Raw genomic sequence first — 20723 nt, 5'->3', positions numbered from 1 at the left:
TGTCCCTCAGATACAGCTTTTACCTATCCTTTAGAGACTAAGCCAATGCAATGAACCAATTTAGAGGTCCATTAGAGGGATAAATAATTAGTTCTACTCTACTGTACAACCCTCAGACATGGCAATTCCTTGCAACTGGTCTTCAGTCAGAACCATTCTACCTTTGAAACTTCACAATGCTGCACTCGTTCTTATTCCTACTGAATCTGGTATTTGTCCTTATGTAAGATATCTTATCTATCACTTCTCTCCTTATTTCAGTTGGTCAGTAAAGAAAGATGATTTTACCCACTCAGCTGTACTCAGTCCCATTCAGTAATTATTTTTATTTATTTATTTATTTTTTGAGATGGAGTCTCACTCTGTCGCCCAGGCTGGAGTGCAGTGGCACGATCTCGGCTCACTGAAATCTCTGCCTCCTGGGTTCAAGCAATTCTCCTGCCTCAGCCTCCCGAGTAGCTGCGACTACAGGCACATACCACCATGCCCAGCTAATTTTCGTATTTTTAGTAGAAACAGGGTTTCACCATGTTGGCCAGGATGGTCTCAATCTCTTGACCTTGTGATCCACCTGCACCAGCCTCCCAAAGTGCTGGGATTACAGGCGTGAGCCGCTGCACCTGGCCTCAGTAATTCTTTCATGTCTGGCTGATACCCTCAGTTTACACGGGCTTTTTCCAATCCTTTACTATTCCTAAATCCCCAACCTCAATCCTCTCACTCTAGCAGAGCTTTCCTGCCACTTCCCTGAGAAGATGCTATCCAATACAAACTTACAAACCACCTGAAAGGGGGTGGCAGACATCCTTACTCGTGTCCAAGGCTCACTGACTGTCTCTATTCTTAATATCCTATCTCAGTTTCTCTAGGATCTAACTCTATTCCTATACCCTTGCATCTTTCAAGTTCCTCCCCGACCCTTGACTTTTTTTCTTGATCCCCTAATAAGATGCTAAAATTTTTCTATCTAAAACTAAGAAAGGGTTTTTTAAAAAGACAAACCAACTAAACCCTTCCCTTGACTGACTTCCCTTCAAGCTAAAGTGCCATCATTCCCCTTTCCTTCCCTATTAAACTTCTAAACAGTTTTTCTCTCATTATCACTTTTCAAATTATTACAATTTGACCTCTGCCCAACCCATTCTCCTGAAACTTATTGTCAAGGTCACATATAATCTTGCAATTGCCAAATATAATTCTCTGACTCTTCACTCTAGTTTTCTTCAGCATTTGGTACCAAGGACTACATCCTTTTCCTCAAAATTCTATCCTTGCCTTCTGTAACATTACACTCCTTTATTTTTCTTATTCTTTCTCAAATCTATGTTTCTTGTTCTTCTTCCTCTCATCCTTTAAATGTGAGCATTCCACAAGGCTTTGTCTGTGAACATCTTTTTCCTAATTTTTCTTTCCCCCAACAATCTGATTTCCACAGCTTCAACAATCATCTGTATTTGAAACTCACTGACTTGTAACCTAAACTATACATTCATAACTATATGCTAAATAGGAACCACCAGAATCTCCCGTGCTAGCATTTAAAATACAATAGGCAGCATCTGCTCTTCCCAACAAAATTCTTCTATAATCCCTATCTTGTGTAGTAACATCGCAGCCCTTATCACCACCACAGTCATCCAAGACAGAGAGTTTGGAGTCATCATTGACCTGTTTCCAGATCCATCATATCCCTATAATCCTTCTTCATCATGATCAGTTTCATCCTTTTCTTGAACATGTGTATATATGGGTATACATATATTTAAAAAGATATATATAAAACAATATATAGTTATATAATTTCTAATAATTATATATTAACATTTAGCAACTGCTAAATATGTTTATATATGTATATTAACAGTATGTGTATATACAAACATATATTTAGCAGTATATACTGTATATATGTATATTACATATATAGTGTATTGTATATAGTATATATGCCATATATAATATAACATATACAGTATACTGCACATATAACATATATACATTATATACCATATATGTATATAATATATACGGTACATACACTGTATATATGCATATAATATATACGGTATATATACTGTATATCTGTACATATATAAACAAATACATTAACAGTTACTAAATAAATCGAAGTTGTAATAAGCCATCTGACGTATCACAGGTTAACAATCTCATCTCCATAATAATATTAAACATTTATTGAGTGATTATAACCCGGATACTCTAAGTACTTTACATATATCATCTCATCTAATTCTCAAGACAATCCTGAAGCAGGTACTCTCACATTAATGTGAGGAAACTGAAGCACAGGAAGGTTAAGTAACTTGCCAGTGAAACACATGGAAGAACAGGATTTAAACAAAGGCAACTGGATTCCAGAGCCCCTGCTTTTAGCTACTAGGCCACACCCCTCCAGAACACTGCTAACTCAGTTTTATTCCCTACTTTTCCTCTTCAGTGAGAGATTACTGCCACTCTCCCCAGCTCAACATGCAAGTCTAAAGCTTTATACACATTCAGTACTATTTGTAATAATAGTTACTCAAAGCAAAGGTTGACAGTGGACTGGTAACTAGATAGGTTTAAACATTTTGCACACAGGTTAAAATTATACATTGTAATTTATCTTTCTAATAAGTAATAGTCCCTTCACACAGGATCAGAAGAAACACAAAATTCAATTTTGCCTCTCAGCATCGGTGCTGGTACTGTACATTGGTACCTTTCCTGTTCCTTTGTTCTATTCCTCACCCTCTAAAAAGACAATGAAAAGAAATGAGGGAACATGGAAAAGCTGAGCTCTAAATCTGACAAGGTTTGTTAAAATAGAAATTACTGTTTCAGTAGAAAGCCAGATCATTTTCCCATATACACACACACAATCTGATAAAAACCCTTGTTTGCAAGTGAGTTTTAAACTGGATAACGTAAGAAAGCCAGATTACTTGTGATTTTTTAAATTTCAATTTTGAAAAAGAAAAAAATTTGGGTGAGTCAAAATGCATACCAACTGACATTTATGCAGAGATCTAAAGAACCTGAGGGAAGCAAACTATGCTGATACCTGGGGAAAGAGCGTCTGAGGTAAAGGGAATAGCAAGCCCACAGATACTGAGCTAGGATCAGGCTGGGTGTGTCTGAGGACTGCTAACATGGCTAGAGCAGAGTGTGTTAGGACAAAATGGTGACAAAGGCAAAAAGGTAATAGGGTCAGCTAAAATATGGCTTTAGTTAGGAGCCTGGCTTCATGCCAAGTGAAATGAAGCACTATTAGAGGATTCTGAGCAGTGAAGTGATATAATCCTGCTTACATTTTAAAAAGGTCACTTCTTTTAACACAGACTAGAGGTTGGGGGGAGGGAAAAACAAGTAGTAGTAAGGAGGCTACTCAGTATAGTATTATACAATAATGGGGGCTACTGTGGTGGCAGGAAATCTGGTGAGTAGTTAGAGTATGGATATGTTTTGCAGGCAGGACAGACAGGATATGTTAAAGGACTAGGTGTGGAAAGAAAAGGAGCATGGAGAATTTCAAGGTTTGTGGTTTAAGCTGACTTACTTAAAATACACACACACAAACACACATACATATATACACACACACACACACACACACATATATACATACATATATACATACATATATAAAACTTTTAAAATTTCTAACATATATTACCAGAGACAAAACATCTAACATATATTACCAGAGACAAACAGCAAATTGCTCAGACTAATGACATCACCTGTATATGACAGAGGTCTGGTGTTAGTAATTTGCCGTGCTTTCATTGCTTGCTGTTGTTTTTCCAGAGCAGCTAACATGTCCCCCAAATCTAGCTGCACAGGTGTTTTATTCTTTTTTCCAGCTGCTTTTGATAAAGCTTCCTACAAAATAAATATAAAAAATTAATGCTTTTGTTACAGTATCAAAGTGTGGCATTTTAAGATGACTATATTTATCACTCCTTCTATTTATTCCATCGAACCTAGCAAGTAAAGTATCGCATTTGTTCATAAAAAGGAATATGTACCTGTAATTTTTTTTGCTCCATACTTATTTCTGAATATTCTTGAGCTGTGGCAAGGGCTGCTGCTAAAGCTTTCTTCTTCTGACTTTTTGCACGTTTCGGAACTGAGGTGGTAATGGGAATTGGAGTCTGAACTATATTGATTGGTGAGTTTTCAGGTAAATCATCCAACTATGATAACCAGAAAAAAACATTTGTTAGTGACCCCATAAAAGTCAATCATAAGGAAAAAGGATCCAGAATGTGGGATGTTCTGCAGTATAACTGGACTAGACTCTTCAAAGAATTCAATGTCATTACAGAAAAAAAAAGAAAGAATTCAATGTCATAAAGAACAGGATTTGACAGTGGGACCATTTCAGACTGGGAAATAATAAAGGGACAAAACAGCTTAATGCAGAGGGTGATGGTTGCCTGGATCCTTGAATGAAATAAAACAAAATATCTCCAAAGTAAAATTTTGAAACAACTGGGAAAATTTCAGTACAGACTGTATGTTGCATGATGATATCATTTAATTAATGGTGCTTTAGTAACAGAACTGTGGATTTCATAGGGAATTATCTTTGTGCAGGCTATGCTGGAAAGAAATACTAAAGATAGGTACTAAACACCATCTCCTGCACACTCTGCTGCTCCATGTGCCTTTACACTTATCTTTAATATTTCCCTTCAACATAGCCATTGTTCAAAAGATGTTATATTTTGCTTTTCTTTTTAAAGAGTCACTTACAACTTTAGAAGAAAGTTTTTGTTGAATATTCTCATCCTTAGCATTTCCATTCTCATTTAGTTCTTGAAACCCATCTTCATCCTGAAATATTTCACATTTTAAGTAAAAAGAGTTCAAGGCAAACTCCTAAAAAAAACTTTTTCTAATGCTTAGAAGTATTGAAAAATGAGGAAGTTATTTCTTGTATTCTACTACTGAATTATTCAAAGTCAGTCTTAAAGAGGAAATGTCATTTCTCACATGCTAAAACATAAACAATTTAATTATTCAAGGATGGCGGCATATCCACACATCTCCATTTTTTGGATTTCTGCACCTACTATTTCATTTTTATTAATAGTTCTACCTTCAGATGGGTGGGTAATTGAAAAGAAATTCAAACTGGATTTTATCACATTCAGATAATTTGAAAAAGTGTTTAATAGACAGCTTCATGTAAACTTTATTAATATATTCCTTGTTCTGCATTACTCCACATGATTGTCAATAAGGTTTAAAAAATTTTCCATTGAAATTAAGTTCTTAATATCTTCCTTTATCCTGAAAATTATATCTAGTATCTTTAAATATAAGTATAGAACCAATAGTACAGGTGAATACATGTACTACTATTGCCAGATCTGGATATGTTGAAACTATTCTTGATAGAGTAATTGAGATACTCTCAAGTCCTCTGACTCAATTACTAAACTTATCTAACATATTATTGATTTTTTTTTTTTTTTTGAGACGGAGTTTTGCTATTGTTGCCCAGGCTGGAGAGCAATGGCACAATCTCAGCTCACTGCAACCTCTGCCTCCTGAATTCAAGTGATTCTCCTGCCTCAGCCTCCCAAGTAGCTGGAATTACAGGCACCTGCCACCATGTCCAGTTAACTTTTTGTATTTTTAGTAGAGATGGGGTTTCACCACGTTGGCCAGGTCTCAAACTCCTGACCTCAAGTGATCCGCCCCACCTTTGGCCTCCGAAAGCGCTGGGATTACAGGCATTAGCCATCACACCCGGCATATTATTCATTTCTATCCTCTGACCTCAAGTAAGTTTTCCAGTTTAATCTCCATCTATTAACTCATTTAATAGAATTTATGATCCAACCAAAATGAGCTACTCAAATGAGTTTCCAGAGATATGTGGTGAAAAACATCTTGACACATACAAATTCTACTTGTTCTTTAAATTCATTTCAAATGTTACCTACCCTGCCACAAACCCAAAGTGACCTGTCTCTGCGCTCAACTCTAACCACACTCAACTAAGTATTACGTGTGTATATGCCTACGTTCTCCTACTACACAGCAACGCTCCCGAAGATAGCAGGTCTGTTCACCTTTATGTATCATTCAGAGCACCTTACTGCACACATATAGACCACCAATAAGAATCTGTTCGATGAATAACAGTGCAATTAGGATATGAGCTGTCTATCAGAGAAAGTAAAACATCTTTCCTCCTCCTCTAAAACTCTCCTGGCTGACAGCACAACTTAACTAGATTGAACTACTCAAATCTGAAAAGCCTTTCAAATGAATTGAGTAACAACAAAAATTAAGTGAAAAAGCTCCATACTAAATAAAGTCCACATGAAATCAAGTTCTACCTCTACACATTACCTCAAAATGGTGAACACACAGGACAAAAATTTATAAAAATAAACATCAGTAAAATTAATGTTAGATTAAATATATATAACTAAGACAAAAATGAGTTAATACTTCTGAGTAATTTATAATTTAATACTAGAATCACTAAGACATAAAAAGTATTCATAATGTTCACAATGTAACACATTAATTTCTTAATGGGAACATTTCCTATAACAGCTTACAAATAGAGTTTGAAAAAAATACCTCAAAATATAAAGACTCAGAATTAGGATCGCTTCTATGGGATTGACTAGAGCTTAAATGCTTATTATCTGGTCTCTTTTGCAAATTCTGTCTTCTTTCTGAGGAAGTACTGTGTCCTCGGCATCTGAATCCAACCTAAGTAAACCCCAGAGGGGGAAAAAAAATCTAATTATTTTTAAATAAATGTTTCACTCAAGTATATAACATACCGGCAGAAAAGTACGCACAAGTGTACAACTCAATAAATTTTCACGAAGTGCATCACTTATTTTAAAGATCAAGTTTCTGACAAATAAGGTACTTATAAGTAAAACAGAAAAATGAGACGATTAATGCACATTACTTTTTTCCCCTCGACATGAATATTTATTAGCAGCTTTATTCACAAAAGTGAAAACAGGAAACAAACCAGATGTTCTACAGTGGGTGAACAGTTAAACTAACTGCGGCAGATCCAGATCATAGTATAGAAGTCTGTATCAACCACAAAAGGGAATAAACTACAGTATTGATAAACTCAACAACCAGAGAACCATGGAAGTGAAAAAGGCCAATCCCAAAGACTGTACAAAGGCATACAAAATTATTGAAACAGCAGAATTAGAAAGGGAGAACAGGTCAGTGAACTCTAGGGCATAAGGAGCAGTTGGTGTGGCTATGAAAGCCAATAGGAGGGTCCTTGTGATGATGAATCTGTTCTGTGTCTTGACTGTATCAAGGCCAATATCTGGGTGTGATATTGCACTTTAGTTTTGCAAGATATTACCACTGGGGGGGAACTGCATATTACTTACTTTTTTTTTTTAGAGACGTGATCTTGCTCTGTTGCCCAGGCTGGAGTGCAGTGGCTTGATCATAGCTCACTACAGCCTGAACACCTAGGCTCAAGTGATTCTCTTGCCTCAGCCTCCCAAGCAACTGGGACTACAAACACATGCCACTATACCTAGCTAATTGTTTTATCTGTAGTTTTGTAGAGACAGGGGTCTCACTATGTTCCCAGGCTGGTCTTGAACTGCTGACTTCAAGCAATCTTCCCACCTTGGCCTCTCAAAGTACTGAGATTAAGGCATGAGTCACATGCCTGGCCTTTTATATTACTTTTTAAGTTAGGATCTTACTCTGTCACCCAGGCAGGAGTGCAGTAGTGCCAACAAGGCTCACTGTAGCCTCAACCTCCTGGACACAAGTGATTCTTTCACCTCAGCCTCCCAAATACCTAGGACCACAGGTGTGCACCACCACACCCAGCTAATTTTTTTATTTTCTGTAGAAGCAGGGTCTGCCTATATTGTCCAGGCTGGTCTAGAATTCCTGCGCTCAAGGGATCCTCCTGCCTCGCCTCCCAAAGTGCTGTGATTACATGCATGAGTGACCGTGCCCAGTTACTCTTTAACTACTGTAAGTTTTCTCATACTTGCAGTTTATTTTTTTATAAAATAGATAAAACAATTAGGAAAATTATTTAATAAAAATCTTGTTTCCAAGATTTAAGAGAATAAGCTTTTCATTCAATCACATAAATTAGTATTATTATTGTATGTTAGGAACTAAAATGTTTCTATGTCCCAAAATTGATGTATTAAAATCCTAACACTCCCTCTGCCCATGAGATGGTATTTGAAAGTGCGGCCTTTGGAAGGTGATTAGGTTATGAGGGCAGAGCCATCATAAATGGGATTAGTGACCTCATATAAGGAACCCCAGAGACCTCCTTCACCCCTTCCACCACGTAAGGACAAAGCTAGAAGACAGTCACCTAGGAACCAGGAAGCAGGCCCTCACCAGACATCGAATTTGCCAGGGCCTTGGACTTCCCACCCTCCAGAACTGAGAGAAATAAACTTCTGTTGTTTATAAGCCACTGAGTCTACAGCATTATTTTATAGCAGCCAAAACAGACCAAAAAATCCCATTAACAAATCTGCAAAATGTTCAATTTTCATGTGGGCAAGAAAAAAAACATTACGCATTCTAAGACTCTTAAGACATTTCAAGTTCCCTCTCTTAAGTACCAAATGCAGCTAACAGAAAATGCCTCTCTTAACCAGGACACTTAAAAGATATGAAAAATACGATCTTCAGTAACAGCTACTCCAAAATTCTAACAACTGCAAATTGGAAGCAGACCTGGAGAGAAGGTGCTGGTATGCAGGCCTTGGGTTCTGAAATCAAACAGATGCACACAAAGACCTGGAACCACCTGAATTCTTACGCTTGCTGTTGTAAACCAGAATTAGTATATATGCATTAATGGTGTTACAAATAGTAAAACTATTTCCTTTAAAAACAAATGCAATCTGATTCTTACACTTTGAGACATAAAGCACCAGGATTAAATTAAAACCCCCAAACTAATGGTCCCAACAAAGTTCATGTGAGCCAAATGTGCAAGTATTCCAATAAACTCATTAATGAATCAATAACCTCATGACATCTAAATATTTTGTCAGCTCTTCTAAAAAAGAGTTTTGTTGATAGAAAGAGGGTATACTGAACAAAACAAAGCAGAAGCTACAGCTCTGAATATATATTAAGATTCTTAAATGAGTAGCACAAAATTAAAAATTTTAAAGTTTTCATACCCCATTTACAATAATAAAAAGGAAAAAAATATTAGAAATTACCACTATGTACAAACTTATTTAAGGAAAACTTTGCAACACTTCCATTTGTTGACTGACTGATTGATTGACTGCTTAACTGAGACGGGGTCTCTCTGCTGCCCAGGCTGCAGTGCCATGGCGCCATTATAGCTCACTGTAACCTGAAACTCCTGGGCTCAAGCGTTCCTCCCACCTCACTCTCCCAAGTAGACAGGACTATGGGTGCATGCCACCATGCCTGCCTTACACCACTTTTCTAAAGAACACCAAAAAATGATTCAAGCCAGGTGCGGTGGCTCACGCCTGTAATCCCAGCACTTTGGGAGGCTGAGGCAGGTGGATCACTTGAGGTCAGAAGTTCAAGGCCAGTCTGGCCAACATGGTGAAATCTGGTCTCTACTGAAATACAAAAATTAGCCACGCGTGGTAGCAGGCACCTGTAATCTCAGCTACTCAGGAGGCTGAGGCAGGAGAATCACTTGAACCCAGGAGGTGGAGATTGCAGTGAGCTGAGATTGTGCCACTGTACTCCAGCCTAGGCAACAAAGACTTCATTTCAAAAAAAAAAAAAAGATTCAAAAATAGGAAGACATACTGTGTTTGCATAGAAAGATGACATATCATAAAAGGTAGCTGATTCTAAGTTTATAGATTAATTTAAACACCAATGGAACAGAATAGAAAGTCTAGAAATGGATTCCAATATATTTGGGAACTTATTAAGTGATAAAGGTAATTAAAGTCAGTGAAGAAGGGACAAACTTTTCAACAAATGGTGCTGGAAGATTTTAAAGTCACTTCGAAAATACAAAGTAGGATAATATCTCACATCATATACCAAGAAAAACTCCAAATGGAATAAATATTTAAATGTAAAGAAACAAGGCCATGAATACACTAGAGGAAGAAACAAGCAAATTCCTTTACAGCCTTGGAGTAGGGGCTAAGCTTTTCCAACTATGATTTAAAACACTTTAGAAGCCATCAAAAAAAAAGGACCAATAGAGTCAATTTATAAATACAAACTTCTTAACGTTTTTTTTTTTTTTTTGAGACAGAGTTTCACTCTTGTTGTCCAGGCTGGAGTGTAATGGCACAATCTCGGCTCACCGCAACCTCCGCCTCCCAGGTTCAAGCAATGCTCCTGCCTCAGCCTCCCTGGTAGCTGGGATTACAGGCATGTGCCACAACGCCCAGCTAATTTTGTATTTTTAGTAGAGACGGGGTTTCTCCATGTTGGTCAGGCTGGTCTCGAACTCCCAAACTCAGGTGATCCACCCACCTCGGCCTCCCAAAGTGCTGGGATTACAGGCGTGAGCCACCGCGCCCGGCCTTAATGTTATTTTAAAAATAAACTCTGCACGGCAATAATCATGATAATAATGAGCAAAGTAAAAAATAAAAAGGAAAACCTAGCAAAATATTTGCAACTTGCGTTACATATTAAAGACTCCAAGTAACTTCAGGAACTTGATAAAAACTTGATCAAACTGATTTTAAAATGTACCTCAAAAAAGAAAGAAATAGATCAAGATTCAAAAAATGAGCAAAGTATAGGATCAGGTAAGTTCACAGGAAAAGAAGTAAATACAAATGCTCCTTAAACACATGGAAGAATGATCAACTACATTAAGACATAATTTTTATCTAACTGGCATACACCCCAAATCCTGAAAACACACTGTATCTGAAGCCGTATGATACTAGGCACTTTCCACATTGTTGTTGAGGATGCAGACTGATACAATCTGGTGATATTTACCAAAACAACACATGAATTTACCTTTTGACTCAGCAGTCCCTTATCTAGAAATTGATTCTATACATACACATTTCTAAATGACACAGCAGCATGTTTACAACAGCAACAGTTTGCAAACAACTCAAGTATCCATTGATAAGGCTACAGAAATCAACAAGGGTATATCCACACAATATTACGAGTTGTCTAAAAGGAAAAAGTGTGGAAGCCCTTTACGTGGTAATATGGAAATTATGAAAATGTCTCCAAGATGCACTGTAAGTGAGCAAAGGAGAGAACACAGTAGATATGCTCTTTTTTTGTAAAGAAAGAACAAAAATAAGATATATACATCTATTTACTTATAATGAAGTGAAAAAACTCTGGAAGACTACAAGAATTTACTCAAAGTGGGAGAGGTATAGGGGGAGAGGGGAAGTCAAGGAGAAGCAGGGGTGAAATGAGACTTTTACATTGTATATAATCTTTTTTTTTAAAATCTCGTTTACTTTTCAACCTATTCTATAAAATAAAGCCGTTTTAAAAGATTTCAAGTTTTTGGATTCTTTCCATCATTTAAAATTAGACGTATACCAGACTAAAGAAATGATCTATGTTACTCAATGTTAAAACACTGGTAAGGATGTTTAAAACTCCTGTAATTAAACAGCATGGTACAGGTGCAAAAATCTCATAAACTGAACAAAACAAATAGCCCCAAAACAGCATATAAGAAATCAGTAGGCCGGTCACGGTGGCTCACCCCTGTAATCCCAAAACTTTGGGAGGCCGAGGTGGGTAGATCACAAAGTCAAGAGTTTGAGACCAGTCTGGGCAACATCGTGAAACCCCGTTTCTACTAAAAACACAAAAATTACCCAGACGTGGTGTTGGGCACCTGTAATCCCAGCTACTAAGGAGGCTGAGGCAGAAGAATCACTTGAACCCGGGAGGCGGAGGTTGCAGTGAGCTAAGATCGTGCCACTGCATTCCAGCCTGGGCAACAAGAGCGAGACTCTGTCACAAAAAAAAAAAAAGAAAGAATAAAAGAAAAAAAGAAATCAGCAAATCACTAAAATGGAAACAAAAACCAGGGAAAGAATGTTAGGACAACTGGTTAACTACTTTGAAAATCCACTCCATTTTGTTTTACCATGGAACAAAATAAATCTCAGATAAAAATGCCCTGAAATATTATATTACAAAAAGTAACAGAACATACAGGTCAATATTTATTTGATTTCTAAAAGATGTCTAGAGTCTAAAAACAATCAGAAATTGCAAAAAGGGAAAACATTTTGACTTAAAAAGATTCTGCATCTCAAAAATCAAACAAATACACTTAAGTAAAGTACAAGGATAACAGCATCAGAAGTAGAAAGCAAATACATTGTCAAACATCTGGCTCCAGTTCTTTGGTGCCATATATATTTGCAAAGTTTTCTTTTTTGTTCTTTTAACATTCCTCATCAGTTTTGAGAAAGAGATAAAATGTTTTTCATCTGAGTATTATTTCCTCTCTAGTGAGCTACCGATAGCAAAACCAATAGTACTGAAACTGTAAACACAGGTAGGACTAGCGATTACAGTCTCAGCAGAAAATTTCAGCCCATATGTAAGTATTACGTAGAATTTGTTTATCCAATCTGTATAAATGATTCCTCTTTTAGCTCTTTTGTTTTTAATCAAATAAAGTTAGACTGCCTCACCAGCTTGCCACAAATGATTTATTTTTGCAATAACCACAGGGAAGAGTGAATTTTGTTTTTTTGACAGCCTAATTAATGTTAAGGTACATATGAAGTACAGGTTGAGTTATTCCTTATCTGAAATGCTTGGGACCAGAAGTGTTTTGAATTTCAGATTTTTTCAGATTCTAGAGTATCTGCATATACATACTGAGGTATCTTGGGGATGGGATCCAAGACTCAACACTGAAATTCACTTGTGTTTCATATACACCTCATACACATAGCCTGAAGGTAATTTCATACAGTATTTTAAATAACTGTGTGCATTACACGAAGTTGTGTTAAGTACTTATGTACAGAATTTTCTAGCTGCGGTGTCATGGCACTAAAAAAGTTTCATATTTTTCAATTAAAAAATGGGCAAATGATCTGAAGAGTCATTTCTCAAAGGAAAGCATACATGAAAAAATGCTCAGCATCACTAATCATTAGGGAAATGTGTATCAAAACCATAAGGAGGTATTTTCTCGTCTCAGAATGCCTATTCTATTCTCGAAAAAAATGCTGGTATGCTGGTGAGGATGCAGAGAAAAGGAAACTCGTATACACACTGATCTTGGGAATGTAAATTAGTATGACCACTACAGAAAATAGTATAAAGTTTCCTCAAAAACTAAAAAAAGAACTACCACATGATCCAGCAATCCCACTACTAGAGCCAAAGAAAAAGCCATCAGTATGTTAAAGAGATATCTGCCTCTCTTGTTTATTGCAGCATTATTCACATTAGCCAAGATATGAAATCAACTTAAGTGTCCATCAGATGAATGGATGAAGAAAATGTGGTGTATATATATAGAATGGAATACTGTTCAGCCATAAAAAGAACAAAATCCTGTCATTCACAGCAACATGGATGAGCCTAGAGGACAATATGTTTAGTGAAATAAGCAAGGCACAGAAAGATAAAGAACACACGTTGTCACTCACACGTGGAAGTTAAAAAAGTTGATCTTACAGAAGTAGAGCGTAGAATAGTGGTTACCAGAGGCTAGGAAGGATTGAGGGAGAGGGATAGGGAGAGGTTGGTCAATGAATGCAAAATTACAGCTACAAAGAGGGAATAAATTCTAGTGTTCTATAGCACTGGTAGGGTGACTACAGTTAACAATAATTTATTGTATATTTTCAAATAGGGGACAGGATTCTGAATGTTCCCAAAACAAAGAAATGATCTATGTTTGAGATGATGGATATGTTAATCACCCTGATTTGATCATTATACATTGTATACATACATCAATATATCCCATTATACTTTACAACTATGTACAGTTATTACGTGTCAACTAAAAAGAAAAAAGTTTCAGATTTTAGATTTGGATTAGGGATCCCAATCCCAAATCCAAATGCTCTAAAATCTGAAACTTTTTCTTGAATGCTCAACCTATATTCCATTCCAGGGAGGCAAAGTAACAGGCAAATAGTTGGCATATTTAACCCATTAGTAACTTGCTCCTATTTAAGTTTATTCACAGATGAATATATCCATATAGTCATATGATAGTTTTAATTCCTTAATAGAGTTAAGGAATCCAAGAAGGCCATCTAAAAAAATGAAAAGGAAAAATAATGACCATTAAACAACTCCCTGATTTTACAGCCAATCAAAGCAGGAAGTTACAGTTATTTGTAGTTCATGGCAGTGCACAGCTCCCTCTCCTGTACTGCAGTTACACCTTGTTCCTCTGGGCCTCAGGAATCTGCCCTGACTACCTCATGGCAAGCCATCACTATGGCACTGCCATTAGCACAAAAGGGTATTTACAGTCAGGTAAAGACACGTGGACAAGGCTACCATCCCTAAGATCAAAGAATCAATATTTAAAGCACAAAATGCTTTTGAATTTTTATGTGGGAAAAAGACATGGCAAATGAAACAGGATTAAAGGGCATCCTTTTTTAACATTATAAAATATTTAAATATATAGAAATGTAGAAAAATGGTACCATATATACCCACTCAACACTTTGCCATTTTGTTTCATTATTTAAGTTTATTAGCTAAGCCATTTTAAAGTTACACGATAGTTCACTTTCAAATCACTCAATGTGCATATCCACTACACCACTGTAACTAACAAATCTAAAATGACTCATCTCATACCTAATTAATTTTCTCCACCGTAATTCGAATTACCTGTGAATTATTTCTTTGTTCAGTTTGCCTTCCACCTCTAGAAAATGTCTGATTTTTTTCCATCCAAGGTTTTTTCTGAGTTGCCTGGCAAGTTACATTGGACCAATTTACACCACCTATAACAAATACAATTTTAAATTATAATTTACTTATAAAAGACAGGAAAACCTAAATTGACCTGACTTCATATACTGAAATTCAGTCACTAGAAATGCGATACTGAAAATTTTTCTATACACCTTTTTTTTTTTTTTGAGACGGAGTTTCGCTCTTCTTTACCAGGCTGGAGTGCAGTGGCGAGATCTTAGCTCACTGCAACCTCCGCCTCCTGGGTTCAAGCAATTCTCCAGCCTTAGCCTCCCAAGTAGCTGGGATTACAGCCGCTCACCAAGTCCAGCTAATTTTTTTGTATTTTTAGTAGAGATGGGGTTTCATCATGTTGGCCAGACTGGTCTCGAACTCCTGACCTTAGGTGATCCACCTGCCTCTGCCTCCCAAAGTGCTGTGATTACAGGCGTGAGCCACCTTACCCAGCCCTATAAACTTGTAAGTAGTACTACAGTTCTTAGTAATACAAGTGTCCTCTTACAGAATATCTCCAGTTGGCATTTTCTCAAGCTGATCAGCAAAACTGTACTTCCAAATTACCTTGAATCTCTGCAAGATTTCTAAGTTTTGTTTGCAATATCGGCACGCCTCATGCTTAAAAGGAAAACTTTGATAATGTACAAAGTAGAAAGTATAGCAAAAACACAATGCAGAAAATAAGTACCTGCACACATAGATGATTCCACATGCTAAAAAAAGAAACAAAAAGACAATTATACTCTACTTGAGAACCAACATTATGTACTTTGCTAAATGTTTTATAATTTAGTGTGAAGCATGCATATCACAATATTATCATACTTATTCATAAATGAACATTTTTATTAATAAAATACAAAATACATTTGTAACTATCCTATTACTGTAGTAATTGTTAATGAAAACAGATACTTAAGCTTTAGCAGAGGATGCAAAATAATAATACTGATATCAATGACCAATAAAGAAATCAAGACGATGCCACATACATTCATGGTCCCAGAATCAGGATTTCTCACAGCCCCTGCTGCAGGCTGGTTGTTGCTGTGTTTGGGACTGCAGTAACCACTGTCACTGTCAATGTCAGCTTCACTAGCCCCCTGCTCACTAGAAGATTCAGCAGTGGGGTGGGATGCTCTTCTTCTCCTGCCCTTGGACTTCCAGAGCATTGTGGCAGTGGTCTCTGAGAGAGACTTGTTAGCGATATCTGATGGGAAATCTACAAAGGCAAGGAAAGTGTGACAATTCTTTGTGATGAGCAAATTGATAAATTCTCATTAAATCATCATTAAGATTATAAGAAAATAGATACCAAACTTCATAAATGAAGAAATAGGTGACAACTTTTTGAAAACTTCATTAAAAGGTAAGATGTTCCTGGTAAGTTGGTTAATGTTTTTTGTTTTTCTTGAGGCAGGGTCTCAGTCTGTTTCCCAGGCTGAAGGGCAGTGGCACAATTTTGGCTCACTGCAACCTCTGCCTCCCAGGCTCAAGCAATCCTTCGATCTCAGCCTCCCAAGTAGCTGGGACTACAGGCATGCACCACCACCACACCGGGGTTATTTTTTGTAGAGACAGGGTTTTGCAGGGTTTCGCCATGTTGCCCAGGTTGGTCTCAAACTCCTGAGCTCAAGCGATCCACCCGACGTGACCTCCCAAAATGCTGGGATTACAGGCATGAGCTACCTCACCCAGCCTGTATGTTTTTATTATGAAGACAGACTAAAATATATCACTAAAATACTAAAATCGCCATCAACCATTTAGGAAAGAGAACGTCATCAATCTTTTGAAGGTTGCTGTGTGTTCCCCTCCACTACTATACCATTTTCTTAGCCCAGAGCTTACCATCTATTCTGAATTCTGTGCATATCATTCCTTCACTTTTCTTTATAGATTTACCATGGATTTCTGTATTTCTAAAACCTAAATCATATAATTTTCCAGTTTTCAACTTTATTTTAAAACACCACTTTGCCCATGTGACTTCTCACCCCTGCCACACCTCAACACTGGCTTTGAGATTGTGGTGCATATGTTATAATTCATTAATGCCACTGGAATCTAGAATGCCTTCACATGAATATACCTCAGTGTACTTATCCTTTGTACCACTGATGAGACACCTCAGTTGTTTCGGAGTTTTGCTACTAAGAACACTATTACTGTTGACACTGATACACAGACACATGAATGTGCATACATGCATATGTAAGTTTCTCTACGGTAAATACTGCCAGAACTTAGGGGATGCACATATCCAACTTTACTTGATGCCCAATCATTTTCAAAGGTACTTAATAGACAGTTATACTCCAACAATAGTATATTCACCCAATGATCCATATATTCATTAAATACTTTACATTATCATCCAGACTGTACCTAATCTGTTGGGTATAAAATGGTGGCTCATTGTGGATTTTAATTAGTATGTTCCTGCTTAATAATGAGGCTGATCTTTTTTTTTTTCTTTTTTTGCTTTTAGCCACAAGTGTTTTCCCTTCTGTGAAGTTTTTATTAATATTACTTTTGAATTATCTGACTTCTGCCATTTTTCTGAGTTATATTTCTTATTTCACAAATTATAATTGCAGCAAGACATTCCAAAAAACAAAAAACCAGACTTTCTTTGAACAAATTACAAGTTTTCCTTTTTCCACATTTCTGCCCATTCATAATTTTTATACAACACTGATTTAATTTTGAGTTGTACTCTGCTTAATATGACGTCATGTTATGACAAGTCTTCATAATTATAAGATGACTCCTTATTATTCCACTGAGAGGGTGTCCTGTACTTAGAGTAGTGTCCAAGCAGGACTTGTTACCTGCTACTAGTGGACACTATGAAAGCTTCAGCACTTTTGCTGCACTGCAGCAATATGCACCTTTAATCAAATAGCCCCCTCTCTTTCTAGGGGGAGGCTCCATTTGGACACATTCATAGGAATGAGATGGCTGGGTCCAAAGAAAAATTCCTATATTCCTGCAAAATTGTTTAGCCTACCAGCACAGTGTTCCATGGGCCCCAAGGACAGGGTGGGATCATTCTCTTATCGATTCATGTTAATTCTTTACACATCTCATGCTAATCCTTTGTCAGTTATATACATGGTAAAAGTCTTTTCCAAGTTGGGGCCTATTCTTTCACTTACTTTTAATAAACAGAAATTCTTAATTTTAGAAACAGTTCCCTCCCTGCAGTCATAAAGTTATCTGCCTATATTTTCTTCTATCATTGGGCTTCCCTACGTCCTTAATCAATCTGAAATAGATTTGCATGGGGCACAAATCGGCAACGCTCTTTCTGTCATCTTCCATATACACGTGTTTTCATACACATGTGGGGTCTGTTTCTAGGCTCTCTGTTCTGTTTGACTTTTGTATACTGCATCGACAAAATAAACCTATAGGAATTAAGACGGCTTTATAAGTTTCCATATCTAGAAGAAAAGTTCTTTTCCAGGGATGTCTTGGGTCTTCTGAGACCACTGTTCCTTTATTTTAGAATTAGTTTATCAAGCTTCCCCAAAATTACTTTGAACATGATATTTAGGTTTTTCTTAATGTCCCATAATAAAGACTTATAACTTTCTTTTTTATTTTTCTTTCAAGACAGTCTTGCTTGGTTGCCAGGCTGGAATGCAGTGATGCAATCTCAGCTCACTGCAACGTCCGCCTCCCAGGTTCAAGTGATTCTCCTACCTCAGCCTCCCAAGTAGCTGGACTACAGGCACCTGCCACCACACAGAGCTGATTTTTGTATTTTTTAGTAGAGATGGGGTTTCACCATATTGGCCAGGGTGGTCTTGAACTCCTGGCTTCAAGTGATCTGTCTGCCTTGGCCTTCCAAAATGCTGGGATTACAGGTGTGAGCCACCACACCCAGCCTAGTCTTACTATTTTCTGCCTACACATCCCATACGTCTTCTCTAAGATTTCCAGAAACTCTCTTTTTCAGTGTTATTGTTAATGACATCTTTTTTTCAAATTTTGTGGGTGGCAAACTGAAATGCAATTAACTTTTGTATATTATATTAGATCCAGCCATCTTATTATAAACTCTTTTTAAATAATGAGCTTGTGTTCAAATGTAAAAATCTGTTACAAATGGAAAGACATTCCTAATAAACTATAATATTTAATTTGATCTCTGCTTGATACCAATTAATCCTCAGAAATTAAAAACTTAACTGAAGAATAAAAATACTAATAGGATGTACAATATGTAATATTCTATCCAAATTCACCTTTATCTTTTCATTTTCTAATTACTATGCCTCAGAGTGTCTTTGTGGTTAAAATAACAAGCAACATAAAGAAGTAAGGATATTTTAAAGCCTTCCCAGGGTTAAAAGCACATAGCAATGGGTCACTATGACTAAAGACAACCAAACCAGAAAACTTTGTAATATATTACATTGTGATTCTTTTCCATAGCCACTCCAAGTATTTGTCAGTCTGTTAATCTCAAAGATGCATGCCTTTATGCTTTAACCACACAATAACTGTACTATCAGCAAGACTTTTTAAACTGATTTTCAGATCCTTTCTCTGCTCCTAATAGATCTAAGCAACCGTAAAAAGATAAATAGATCTCCAAAAGAAAAGGTATAACCTAAAAAAGCATAAGCCATCTTATTCATTTCAACTCAGACCTCATTTGAATGGAGGCTGTACAGAGATAGAAAAGCTAATTATGACTTTGAATGGATCTTGGTCTTGGATCATGAACAAAGACTGTTTACTAGTGTCACTGACTATGGATGAGAGGAGATAAACATCTACTCTACAGATAATAAACTGAGATCAAGGATACAAAGTGAAATTTCATAATATAAACTGCAAAAAATAGCACATTGTAAGAATATTAATTCTTGTCTATTACCAGGTGAAAGCTTTTTTATTTAATGCCTGTACAGTCCTCTAAAAATGTTTGACAAAATGATATTTGACTAGTTCAAAATTTGTACTTAACAGGATATAGATGACATACATAGGTTTGGTTCAGATCTATGCCAAAATATGCCATAGAAAATTTGCTAAGTTCTTTCTATGAAGATGTATAGGATATTAGGATGTTTTATAAAGGGTTTTAATCTAGTTATAAAAACATGTACAATTTTAATTTCAACCAAAATGAGCTCCTCAAATTTCTATAGTATCTGCAAAATTCCATCTCTGGTTTCTGAACTACTCCATTATTACAAAAGGAAAAGGACACCTTAAACCCGCCCAAAATTGTACACAAGGCCAGCAAGCAAATTGAAAGAACATTAAGGATACAGATTGCTTTATCCTTCCTAGAGAATTTCACAAAGTGGCAGGACAAAAGAAAGGATGAAAGTCTACAATTCTGACAAGTGGTACAGACCACAATTATAAAGTGACAAATGAAAAAAGATCAAAATCAGTGATGCACATGTAAGAACCCTTGCCTTACCAGTTTGCTGTGAAGCATCTACCAGAAGCACAATTTTTGATCGACTATCGGGACCTGCTGCACTGGTTTCTTTCTGAGTAGCTACATTTTTCACCAGCGGCCTTTTGCTTTTTATATGCTGTTGTAAAAGTTGTTGCTGATTTAAAAAAAACAAAAAACACACAACTATTCAATGTACTAAACATTATAAAATACACATCTATTACAAAATACAGCTAAGTATATGTTCAAAATTCTTGGCTTCCATGGGGCAATAGTATTAGGGTTTCATGAAATACCTGCAGCAAAGCATAATAGGCTAAACAATGTATTATACACACATTTCACTTTTTCAAATAACAGC

General features: G+C 36.5%; 1 protein-coding gene across 2 annotated transcripts in view; it reads right to left on the bottom strand.

The window, feature by feature from the left end:
- The window catches only part of SECISBP2L (SECIS binding protein 2 like), a 58225-nt gene that overhangs the window by 24271 nt on the left and 13231 nt on the right, over nucleotides 1-20723 (bottom strand). The window contains exons 4-11 of one of the 2 annotated variants that reach the window (XM_021940539.2): nucleotides 20381-20516; nucleotides 15924-16153; nucleotides 15620-15644; nucleotides 14848-14963; nucleotides 6610-6744; nucleotides 4762-4842; nucleotides 4032-4199; nucleotides 3744-3885 (exon numbers count right to left, since the gene is read on the bottom strand). In XM_021940539.2, the coding sequence (XP_021796231.1) occupies nucleotides 3744-3885; nucleotides 4032-4199; nucleotides 4762-4842; nucleotides 6610-6744; nucleotides 14848-14963; nucleotides 15620-15644; nucleotides 15924-16153; nucleotides 20381-20516 (1033 nt within the window). The remainder of the gene's footprint in view (nucleotides 1-3743; nucleotides 3886-4031; nucleotides 4200-4761; nucleotides 4843-6609; nucleotides 6745-14847; nucleotides 14964-15619; nucleotides 15645-15923; nucleotides 16154-20380; nucleotides 20517-20723) is intronic. The other variant, XM_021940540.2, reaches the window with a different exon arrangement.

The sequence above is a fragment of the Papio anubis genome, chromosome 7 (genome assembly GCF_008728515.1).
Source record: "Papio anubis isolate 15944 chromosome 7, Panubis1.0, whole genome shotgun sequence".
In the NCBI taxonomy this organism is placed as follows: domain Eukaryota; kingdom Metazoa; phylum Chordata; class Mammalia; order Primates; family Cercopithecidae; genus Papio; species Papio anubis.
Note: the sequence above shows the minus strand (reverse complement) of the source record. Positions and strands in the feature narration are given on the sequence as shown.